The sequence below is a fragment of the Phyllopteryx taeniolatus genome, chromosome 1 (assembly GCF_024500385.1).
Source record: "Phyllopteryx taeniolatus isolate TA_2022b chromosome 1, UOR_Ptae_1.2, whole genome shotgun sequence".
Classification (NCBI taxonomy): domain Eukaryota; kingdom Metazoa; phylum Chordata; class Actinopteri; order Syngnathiformes; family Syngnathidae; genus Phyllopteryx; species Phyllopteryx taeniolatus.
In genome coordinates, this window is record NC_084502.1 from 13,193,265 (window position 1) to 13,204,284 (window position 11,020).

The following is an 11,020-nucleotide window of genomic DNA, read 5'->3' on the forward strand; positions in this document are numbered from 1 at the left end:
TAGGTCGAACATGATTTGCAAATCGTCGTATTCTGTTTTTATTGATGTTTAACACAATGTCCCAACTTCATTGGAATTGGGGTTGTACGTGTGTGCAATTTTGTTTGCAGTGAAAGGATATGATTTTGTTTAGAGTTCGTGGACAGAGGTGTGAGGCTCAGGTAGTTTCCGAATGTCACAGTTTTGGATCAGTCTGGAGTAGAACAAAACGAGGTCCTCGTAGTTCTTTCTGGAAATCCTTTCATTTATGCCGTGAAACCTAAGAAGACGGGGAAAATACATCTGTCATGTCTATGAGATCAAACTCATTGCAGTCGCTGCAAATAAATGGCATGGTTAATTCTGAGCTTTCAGTCATCATCAACAGCTTTTTTGTATGTTTCGATGAAGTCTTCTTACCTCTTTGCATCCCCTGGTTTAAACCACAAAGGGGCAAATCGGTAAATATCTTTGGTCAAATCTTTGAAGTGTCGACTGTCTGTGTTCCCAACACAAATACCTGCCCATTCAAACATTGAAATCTGCCGTTAAAGAATGTTGGATGCCCCGTTTCAAGATGGCATTTACCTGGAGCGACTGCTACTGTTGGAAACATGTCCAACACAGTTTTCTTGATGATCTGGAAGCCATAAGATTTGTCATCGGATGAACTGACTGGTAAAGGATCGAAGCCCTCAATGAGCTCTATCTTTACACGGTGGTCCCCAATTGTAAACTGGATGAGGTCCATGACCTAGAAAAAGTAACAATACATTTATTTGCTGCTGAAAATGCCTGTTGGAAATTTGTTTTACTCAATACCTCTTGTAATGACTGCGCCGTGTGGATTCGTAGATTCACATACGCTTCAGCAAGAGAAGGCATAACATTTAACTGCAAAAGGAAACCATTTATTGGATTTTTGTTTTTTTTTAAGTTTTGAAAATCACACTGAAGGATTGAGGCTATTTCTACTGACTGTACCTTTACGCCTGCATTAAAGATTGTGACTGCAGTAGTAGTCCTTACAAAGGCATTTGAGTCTGGTTTTTGTTCAAGAAACCTGCGCCACAGCAGATGCTCATTCATTGCAAAAGTACTTTTTTAAACTGATGAATACATAGAAGGATGTAATTAATTACCTGCCAACAAGTGGAGAAAACAGCCACAAATTTGACAGTACGAACTTCAAAGGTAGCCCAAACTAAAATCACAAAAACAAAAGGTTTCAGCCATATGAATGTTAACCAAGTAGTTGATTTTAAAGGTACCTTATGAGCTAGGTGTTCAAATGTTTCACGTTCAGGTCCATGACCAAATAACATGGGCATAGGGTTGTCCTCAAGTCTGAGGGATAACGTTCTTTAAGAAATGGCTGTGCAAAAACGTATCAGATTCAAAAGACAGCGAAACCTTTTGACTGCTGCAGCTAAGATCCCAATGCTGCTCTCCCTGGAAGGCATTGAAGCGTGGCCGGGAAGAGTGGACACACTCAGCTTTACAGTGGCAAGGCCCTTCTCACTGACACCGATTCTATCCAAACAAAACATACATGCAAACAGAGAAAAGTTTCATTTTGACGTTGCATACTTACAAAGCAGCGGGTCCATCGAGACCGCTGATGACTCCATCGAGCACGGCGAGACCCTCGTCCAGGACAAACGCCAGTCGCACATTGCGCTGTTTTAGCAGTCGTACGATGTTCAAGGCTCCCTGGTAACCACTGACCTTGAAAAGACAGAAAAGACCACTACTTTATTGTAACACGATAAACCGCATCGACTTTTAAGTTTGTTTATGGAGAGGGAGCTTACTTCTTCATCATGGCCGAGACCAAGGTAAAATCCTCTATGTGGGGCATAGCCTTGAATCAGTAAGTATTCCAGGGCCTGAAGAATACCCTAGAAGACAGAAGGAAATAATGATTGATGAAGAGTGGTTCAATTCAGTTTGACAACAAACCTCCTGCCAAGGATGGCGAGCAGGGCCAAAAAGCATATGGAATATACGGAGCCGTGAAAAAGTACCGTCATTTCTCGTGTATAATGCGTTTAATGATAATGCTTGACCGTTTAATTTTAATCCCATTAAAATAAAATTAAATGTGTTTCGCCTGGTCCTTCATGTTTTCTTTAAAGAATTCTACCCATCTTACAAATTATGCCTGGGTAATGAAATATATGAGCACAACTGTGTGTTTTCTAATTTACTAAATAAAAGTAGGGCTGTGAATTTCAAAATAAGAGCAGGTAAATTTTTAAAAAAAAGGATTAAGTGTTCAAACCAAGTGCTTAACTTCAGAATTATTCTTTGAAAAAAACCCTAACAAAATACGGATAATACTTTGATGTTTTGATCATATGGGTAGAAGCAAAATCATGCATTGTCCCATTCCCAATGCATTATACATAGGTACAAGGGTTTTCCAGAATTTTGAGGTCAACTTTGGGGGTGCGTATTATACAAGGCTGCGCATTATACACGAGAAATTACGGTATTTGCCCCCTTCTTAAATTATTCTTTTGCATAGTTTTCCGACTCAAACAAATATCAGACAAAGATAACTCAAGTACAGGTACATCTCAATAAATTAGAATATATTTTTTCTACCCCTCCTGGAAACCGTCACCTTATCGTGGTGGAGAGGTTTGTGTGTCCCAATGATCCTAGGAGCTAAGTTGTCTGGGGCTTCACGCCCCTGGTAGGGTCACCCATGGCAAACCGGTACTTGGTGAGGGAACAGACAAAGCACGGCTAAAAGACCCCGATAATGAAAACTATTAATGGATCTAGGTTTCCCTTGCCCGGACGCGGGTCACCGGGGCCCCCCTCTGGAGCTAGGCCTGGAGGTCGAGAAGTTCCGACTAGATATAGTCGGACTCGCCTCCACACACAGCTTGGGCTCTGGTACCAGTCCTCTCGAGAGGGGTTGGACTCTCTTCCACTATGGAGTTGCTGGGGGACTTCAATGCTCACATGGGCAATGACAGTGAGACCTGGAAGGGCGTGACTGGGAGGAAAACCACACCCCCCCCACTCCGATCAGAACCCGAGCGGTGTTCTGTTACTGGACTTCTGCGCTCATCACGGATTGTCCATAACGAACACCATGTTCAAGCATAAGGGTGTCCACACCTGCACAGGCCTTTTTGGCCTGTGGGACTCCTGAAGCAGCTGATGGGTACCGGCTGGCCAAGGGCAATGCAGCTTTGGTGGTCGCTGAAGCAAAAACTCAGGTATGGGAGGAGTTCGGTGAGGCCATGGAGAAAGACTTCCAGATGGCTTCGAGGAAATTCTGGTCCACCATCCGGCGTCTCAGGAGGGGGAAGCAGTGCACCATCAACACTGTGTATAGTGGGGATGGGGCGCTGCTGACCTTGACTCGGAACATTGTGAGCCGGTGGGGAGAATACTTCGAAGACCTCCTCAATTCCACCGACACGCCTTCCCATGAGGAAGTGGAGTCTGGGTTCTCTGAGGCGGGCTGTCCTATCTCTGGGTTTGAAGTACCGAGGTGGTTAAAAAGCTCCTCGGTGGCAAGGCCCCGGGGGTGGATGAGATTCACCCAGAGTTCCTAAAGGCTCTGGATGTTGTGGGGCTATCTTGGTTGACACGCCTCTGCAACATCGCGTGGACATCGGGGACAGTGCCTCTGGATTGGCAGACTGGGGTGGTGATCCCCCTTTTTAAGATGAGGGACCGGAGGGTGTGTTCCAACTACAATCACACTCCTCAGCCTCCCTGGTAAGCTCTATTCAGGGGTGCTGTAGAGAAGTGTCCGTTGGGAAGTCAAATCTCAGACTCAGGAGGAGCAGTGTGGTTTTCGTCCTGGCCATGGAACAGTGGACTAGCTCTACGCCCTCCGCAGTTTGCCCAACCAGTCTACATGTGTTTTGTGGATTTGGAGAAGGCGTTCGACCGTGTCCCTCGGGGGCTGCTTCGGGAGTATGGGGTCCCGAACCCCCTGATACGGGCTGTTCGGTCCCTTTACGACCGGAGTCAGAATTTGGTCCGCATATCCGGCAGTAAATCTGACTCGTTTCCGGTGAGGGTTGGACTCCCCCAAGGCTGCCCTTTGTCACCGATTCTGTTCCTAACTTTTATGGACAGAATTTCAAGGCACAGCCAAGGCGTAGAGTGGGTCCGGTTTGGTGGCCTCAGTGTTGCATCTCTGCTTTTTGCAGATGATGTGGTTCTGTTGCTTCACCAAGCCGTGATCTCCAACTCTCATTGGAGCAGTTCGCAGCTGAGTGTGAAGCGTCTGGGATGAGAATCAGCACCTCCAAATCTGAGACCATGTTCCTCAGTCAAAAAAGGGTGGCGTGCCCTCTCCGGGTCGCGGATGAGATCCTGCCCCAAGTGGAGGAGTTCAAGTTTCTTGGGGTCTTGTTCAAGAGTGACGGAAGAATGGAACAGGAGATCGACAGGCGGATGGATCGGTGCAGCCTCAGCAGTGATGCGGAGTTTGTATTGATCCGTTGTGGTAAAGAAGGTGCTAAGCCGAAAGGCGAAGCTCTCGATTTACCGGTCGATCTACGGTCCTACCCTCACCTATGGTCACGAGCTGTGGGTCGTGACCGAAAGAACAAGATCCCGGATACAAATGGCCGAAATGAGTTTCGTCCGCAAGGTGTCCGGGCTCTCCCTTAAGAGATAGGGCGAGAAGCTCGGTCATCGGGAAGGATCTCAGAGTAGAGCCGCTGCTCCTCCACATCGAGAGGAGCCAGATGAGGTGGCTGGGGCATCTGATTCGGATGCCTCCCGGACGCCTCCCTGGTGAGGTGTTCCGGGCACGTCCCACCGGGAGGAGACCCCGGGGACGACCCAAGACACCCTGGAGAGACTACGTCCTTCGGCTGGCCTGGGAACGCCTAGGGATACCCCCGGAAGAGCTGGATGAAGTGGCTGGGGAGAGGGCAGTCTGGGCGTCCCTGCTAAAGGTACTGCCCCCAAGACCCGACCTCGGATAAGCGGTATAAAATGGATGTATGGATGGATTTTTTTCTAATTTATAGAGATGACAAACCAAGAAAAATTGTGCAACAGAAGCCTGCAGATGACTATTGGGGGATGATTGAAAAGAAACTCCCTATTTTTAAGTACTTTATTTCTGAACTATATTTTTTACAAGGAATGAACATGAGAAGACTGCGTATTGCATGGAGTTTTATTTAAAATTCGGTATGGCCACCTTGGAACCGCATTAATTGATTTCACAAGGAACTCTTTTCTATTCGCCCTTCAGGTTATTCCAAAGTCGTTCGTTTGGTAGAATAGACTTGCTCCTTTAACCAACCCCACTGAAAAAAGTCGCAGGGTGTTAAGTTAGGACTTCTGGCTGGCCACTCATACACCCATATGAATAAATTCTAAGTATTTTAAAATCGGGAGTTACTTTTCAATCACCCTGCAGATGTGATTTATTAGCTGGAAAATGCAATAGGGAAACAGCCTGAAGCCTCACACAGTTCCACTACAAATTTGAGAACAATCCATCAAAAATACATATTTATGCTCATGCAAGACAGACAAATTTGCTTTCCCTATCATTATAAGTGTTACAAGTGTCAATATTCAGTCATTTCGAAACTCTATCACGTAATTAACTTAGATGTTTTTTTTCAAGGTACTGTGCGCCACCCAGTGGATAACCAAGGAAACGCAGCGTAGTGGAGCGCTCATTGCTTATGGTCAGTACAAAATACAGGTATGTTTTTCATACATAAAGCATGATGTCACCGTTTTTGTATTCATGCTTATAATCTTTTCTTATTATATATTTTGCACATAATGTTCTTGTAGTAGGTGGCACGGTGGACAACTGGTTACCACGTCTGCTTCACAGGTCTGAGGGGGTTCAAATCCCGGCCTCGCCAGTGTGGAGTTTGCATGTTCTCCCAGGTACTCTGGTTTCCTCCCACATCCCAGAAATATGCATGGTAGGTTAATTTAAAACACTAAATTGCCTATAGGTGAATGTGAGTGTAAGTGGTTGTTTGTTTATACGTGGACTGCGATTTGCTGGCGACCAGTTCAGGGTGTCCCCCACCTCTTGCCCCGCGGGAGTCAGCTGAGATAGGCGCCACCACACTCGCGACCCGAGTAAGGATAAGCGGTACAGCAAATGGATGGATGGATGGATGTTCTTGTAGTGCATAAAGTCAGACTTCCTTGAACGTTTGATAAATGAAGTTATCTGAACTAGACTCCTTGAATTCAGAAAAAAAATAAAACGAGAAGCATGACAAGAGGTAAGCTTCAAAATGAAGTCTTTTTACTTCTTAGTATGTGGTTTTCATCCAGTAGATGTCTTATATGTAAGACTGAAATGGAATTCATAGCAGGCCAGAATCACATTAACAACTTTGAAAGCACTTTATTCCCCTCCGAAACCAATCATCAAAAGGGGGGGAAACATTTTCAGGGGCACTTTTGCCACTCCTAGCGTACTGATGGCCGCTACGAGAGCACTTTTTGCAACTTCTGAAGCCACATTTTTCTGCTCCAAGGGCACTTTTTCCTGCTGTACACAAAGGGGCACTTACGGTAAAAAAAAAAAAGGGAGGGTGTGGGAAGATCAATCAGAGCAAAGCTTTTCCATATTTAACATAAAATAACAGCGATCTGCTCAGAGCAAAGTTTATTAATGAGAAATCTGTCAGTCTCAAATGCCAGGCGGAAAAGACCAACTCCAATCGCTTGAGAAGGGGCCTTCTGAGCATTTTTAACCCAAATTATCTCACAAACCTGATGAAAGAACATGAAGGATTATAAAGAATACATTTTTTTTAAAATAATGGAGGAGGGCCTTTCAGAAATAAAAATCACCATTGAATAACTAGGGTTTAGAATCTCTGGCATGAGGCCGATTCGCTACATATCTAGATACACAGTTAGCTCACCCTATTTTCAAACACGTAAAAGACCACTTAACCCTGAGCATTGTCGCTTTATGGCTCTGGAATAAATACTGTATATATGAAATAGCCATGGGAGGGTCATTCTCTCACACACACAAACACACTGCTTTTGTTTCTTCTTTTTTTTGCTGCTTGTTGATTGCTAATTGGCTTTTTGCACTTTTAAGTTGTGATGACTAGCGTAGTTCAACTGGAGAGTTGACCGCGAGGAATCGAGAAGAACCATTAGTTTGCCGAGTTATAGCCCATGGGAATTGCCGAGATGTACCTACCTTTGCCATACTGTCTGCATGTTTACAATCTGCGGCGCACATTTCGCCGCCGGCCAACAATGTCGACGGCCGACTTGAGCTAAGGTACGTAACGTGACGTTGCATTCACTGTTTACAACTCCGGGGGGAAAGCTACTTTGCTATCGCTGTGACCACGAAAGTAGCTTAACTACTGAAAAGCAATTTGATGTTGAAATAATGTCTCTACGTAGAAATGTAGTTAAATTAGTAGTGTCGCTAGTTTCCACCATTGCTGTGTTTGGTTGTCAACATAACGTTACCTGCGGAGAACAGCGCGAGATCACTTGTTTTACAAGATGAAAACTATAAAGCCTCAGGCAAACGATTCCTAGCCGCGCGATATCCGATCCACAGCCCTACAACCGATGTATCTAAGGATTCCTGGCAGATTTTGTATCGATAACGGAGTCTGCTACCGATACAGTCCTATCTCCCGCCTTTACAAACAGATATCCAGTCGCATTGGTTTTTCATTCCCAACCTTATTAAAAGCTGCATTTTATGCTAAGGTTGTCTTTTTCCCTGCAATTGGCTGGAGACCAGTTCAGGGTGTACCCCGCCTGTCGCCCGAAGATAGCTGGGATAGGCTCCAGCACGCCCGCGACCCGAGTGAGGATAAAGCGGTACGGAAAATGGACGGATGGATGGTTGTCTTTTTCTGATATTTAAATTTCTTTGATGTTCTTTAAATTTAAAGTGGAAAAGAATTTGAGAATGGGGCAAACACTTTTCACGGCACTGTATACAGCAACAGTGAACACAAAATAAGAATTTCAACATGACGTCACAACTTCTTTCCGGTGGCAAAAGCTGAAGCAATCTGATGGCTATTCTTCCTGGAAGGCACTCTTGCTATCGTATCTGACCAACCCTTTACGCAAAATGAATTTTATTTCTCTTTTTTTTTGGGGGGGGGGGGGGGGGGTCTATCTGGAGGCACCACTCCAAGCATAGTTTTTTTGTGATCATTTCAGTTCAGGTCAACGGTAGTCACTCACATTCTGCCACCCAGAAGTATCCTGGCCCATATTGTTTACAACCGTTCTGTAATGTCCTATACGGATTCTCTCACCATTAAAGAGCTCTTGTCATCTATCGTCCCTCGACCATAGATGAAACCATCTATCTCCTGGGCAGAAAAAGGCGGAGCCACCCAGCCATCTGACTCTGTGGCAGGCACCACATCGATATGAGCCAACAGCAGGTACGGCACCAGGTCAAGCTGCGATCCTGGGACCCAAAACAGGTGGCTGTAGTTGGCCACCAGTTCATGGTGTACCAAGCCTGAGGTAAAAAGTGTCGGGAAGGCTGACAAGGGGAGAGAAGGAACACACAGAATGGTGAAACAAACAACTGCATTTACTTTTTAATTTTCAAAAGGATAAAGAATTTGGATTGGTCAAGTAGAATATATCTTTGCTCATCTATCTATGCCACAGGTGTCAAACTCAAGGTCTGGGGACCATATGTGTCCTTCCATATGATTTATGTGGCGCGCTAAAGCAAATCATGTACAGTGGAACCTCGATAAAATGGACCCTGATAAAATGGATATCGGATAAAACTGAACAATGTGTTCATGAATAGTTTTAAACTGCCCTCGACAAAGTCTGTTAGTTCCAGAATGGGCCGCTGTTGTTTACCGGCTCTGTGGCGCAATGCAGGCAGAGAATGGGACTGACGTATTTCCGGGTCACAAATACAATATGACGAGATTCAATTCCAAAGCGTGTGCCTGCCGTGCCTCCGTGGCGACCATGTTGAATGTGAGGCATTGACGAGGCGGCCATGTCATGATGGTTAGATCTATTGTGCGTAGAGCGCAAGAGAAAGAGAGAGCAGCATGGTGGCAGTGTTAACTCTGAGGAATACAAAACAATCCACGGTGATTACCACAATGATGTGTCACTCAAGTTCACCAATCAAAAGACACAAGAAAGTCACATGTCCGCGCAAGTGTTTTATCGGGCTTCGCGGGCCAATCAAAGTGAGTTGTGACAGCCGCGCCCGACTCGTGTTTACATTACAGACTACGATAACACCAGCAGCGTAGTTTTGTCACTGCCCAAACTTGGTAATTTCAGCCCACTTCGAACTTGAGAAAACACCTTGCAGTAAGTTGCAGATGTTTTTGCTATTGTTTTGGCTGTGCAACATAAGCCCCATTTCTCTCTCACACACACACTTTATCAAGAAGTCTGGTCAGCAAACAGCTTCTTCACCCAGTCATTTTAGTGGATAAAGCAAATGTTTCTATAAAGCTCTATGCATGTTGTTGTTGTTGATGTTTTCCACTTAAAAATTGAAATGGTGGCAGGTGCGTGTGGACTCCCATGGAACAGGAGTATCAATGTGATCTGTTCCTTCTGAACACAGCCACATGCCAGTTGTAAGAGAGAGTGCATCCTTGTGCAACTGGTTTTACTTATTTTTTTTTTTATTTAAAGTTTATTTAACTAAGTAAAAGACCTGTTAATACGGAACACATCTTTTGCAATGGTGACCTGGCCAAGAAAGCAGCAAGTTAGACGTCTAGTCCAAGTCAACAACATTCAAGTTTATTTCAGTTGTTTATTTTCACCTTCCCTCTCAAAAAGAAACAAAAATAAATCACTTTAGTTGTACAAATTGTACAAAGGTCACATTAATGGTGGAAAACCCTTTCGAAATGATTTATCTCGGTCGTAAAAAAAACTTTCAACACAAAAACCTGGCATTTGAACAGGGGTCATGTTCCTGTTTTTATTTTGTTTTGTTACTCTGCCCGGTGAGCCGACAGTATTGCGCTGTTTAACAAGTGACAACAATATAGTATAAGACCATTCCTTGGAGCTGAATGTGCCTTGATTTGTTATGTAGTTTAGTTTATTTTCCACCGATGGCTTTCTTACTCTTCCTCGAGGAATTATATGGAGGACTACTTTTTACTTTGACTTCAGTCATATTATTCTATAGTAACAGTCCTCTTACTTGAGTAGAATATTTGGCCTACTGTACCCACCTCTGGTAACAAGTAACCAGATCGCGATACGTTTTTGTTCGGTGGTGTTCTGTGATATTTTTCTTCTGAAGATGGGTGCGTTGGGAAAACACTCAGCTAATCAACAGCTGTTAGCTTGGATGTACAGTAAGAATATTACAGTGCAGCACTGTGATGCGTTTGTCGGTTCCTGTTGCGGTGAACGGTGCTTTTAAAAAAGAAAAAAAAAAAAAAAATACCTCTTCGGAGAAACGAGTTGAAGTGAAGAAGTGCAGTCGTGTTGCTCTCCGTGGGTGAAAAAGACACAGTGGGGATGCGAATGGCCTCTGAAAAGAAGAAGGGAGAAAGTAGCGAACAGGTAGGAAGCATTCTACTCGAGCTTTGTTGAATGAATTGCTTGTTTAAAATGGTGCCGGTACCCTTAAAGAGAGTTAGCAGCTCCTCTCGCTTACGGTGGTCTATTTCAAGCGAAATATCACTCGGCGTTTCCCAGCGTGCGAGTTGAAGTCCTGCATTGACGTCCAGGGACAGAGTCCTGATCGACGCTATCGTAACCAAGATGAAAAAAACAATGAAGCCAGTGCCTATTATGATCTTCAAAAACTTGATCATTATCAGGTTCATCCGGGGAATAACAGTGTAACTCCTGAATTCCAATTGTGGGTTTTTTTTTTTCTGGAGAGTTGTGGATAATGCGTTGGAAATGTAAACTCCGCTCCAGCGTGAAGCGGTTTACGGTTGACGTCCTGACGCCGACACGCATGCGTTACGTAATGACGTCACACGCAATGCACCGTCAACTTCTTCTTCTTCTTCTTCTTTGCCTTTCGGCTTGTCCCGTTAGGGGT

General features: G+C 44.6%; 1 protein-coding gene across 2 annotated transcripts; it reads right to left on the reverse strand.

Moving 5' to 3' along the window:
* Positions 1–11: 11 nt before the first annotated feature.
* LOC133477951 (N-fatty-acyl-amino acid synthase/hydrolase PM20D1.2-like) lies at positions 12–11,020 on the reverse strand. Of its 2 annotated transcripts, none has more exons than XM_061773369.1 (13): positions 10,625–11,020; positions 10,412–10,498; positions 8,265–8,500; positions 1,794–1,880; positions 1,574–1,707; positions 1,393–1,512; positions 1,251–1,326; positions 1,122–1,183; positions 964–1,042; positions 802–873; positions 568–733; positions 400–499; positions 12–259 (listed from the first exon to the last, which is right to left on the reverse strand). In XM_061773369.1, the coding sequence occupies exons 1-13, from the start codon at positions 10,794–10,796 to the stop codon at positions 130–132; spliced, it is 1,521 nt and encodes a 506-aa protein (XP_061629353.1). In that variant the 5' UTR covers positions 10,797–11,020; the 3' UTR covers positions 12–129. The 2 variants fall into 2 exon arrangements, with proteins under 2 accessions (XP_061629353.1, XP_061629345.1); XM_061773361.1 differs by having other exon boundaries at positions 10,592–10,999.

Coding starts and splice junctions, on each gene's coding strand:
- LOC133477951 (XM_061773361.1), bottom strand. CDS start 10,796: ATGAACCTGATAATGATCAAGTTTTTGAAGATCATAATAGGCACTGGC. Junction 8,501..10,411: donor CAACTCGTTTCTCCGAAGAG/GTATTTTTTTTT, acceptor TCCCCTTGTCAG/CCTTCCCGACACTTTTTACC. Junction 734..801: donor CGGCGCAGTCATTACAAGAG/GTATTGAGTAAA, acceptor TACTTTTTCTAG/GTCATGGACCTCATCCAGTT.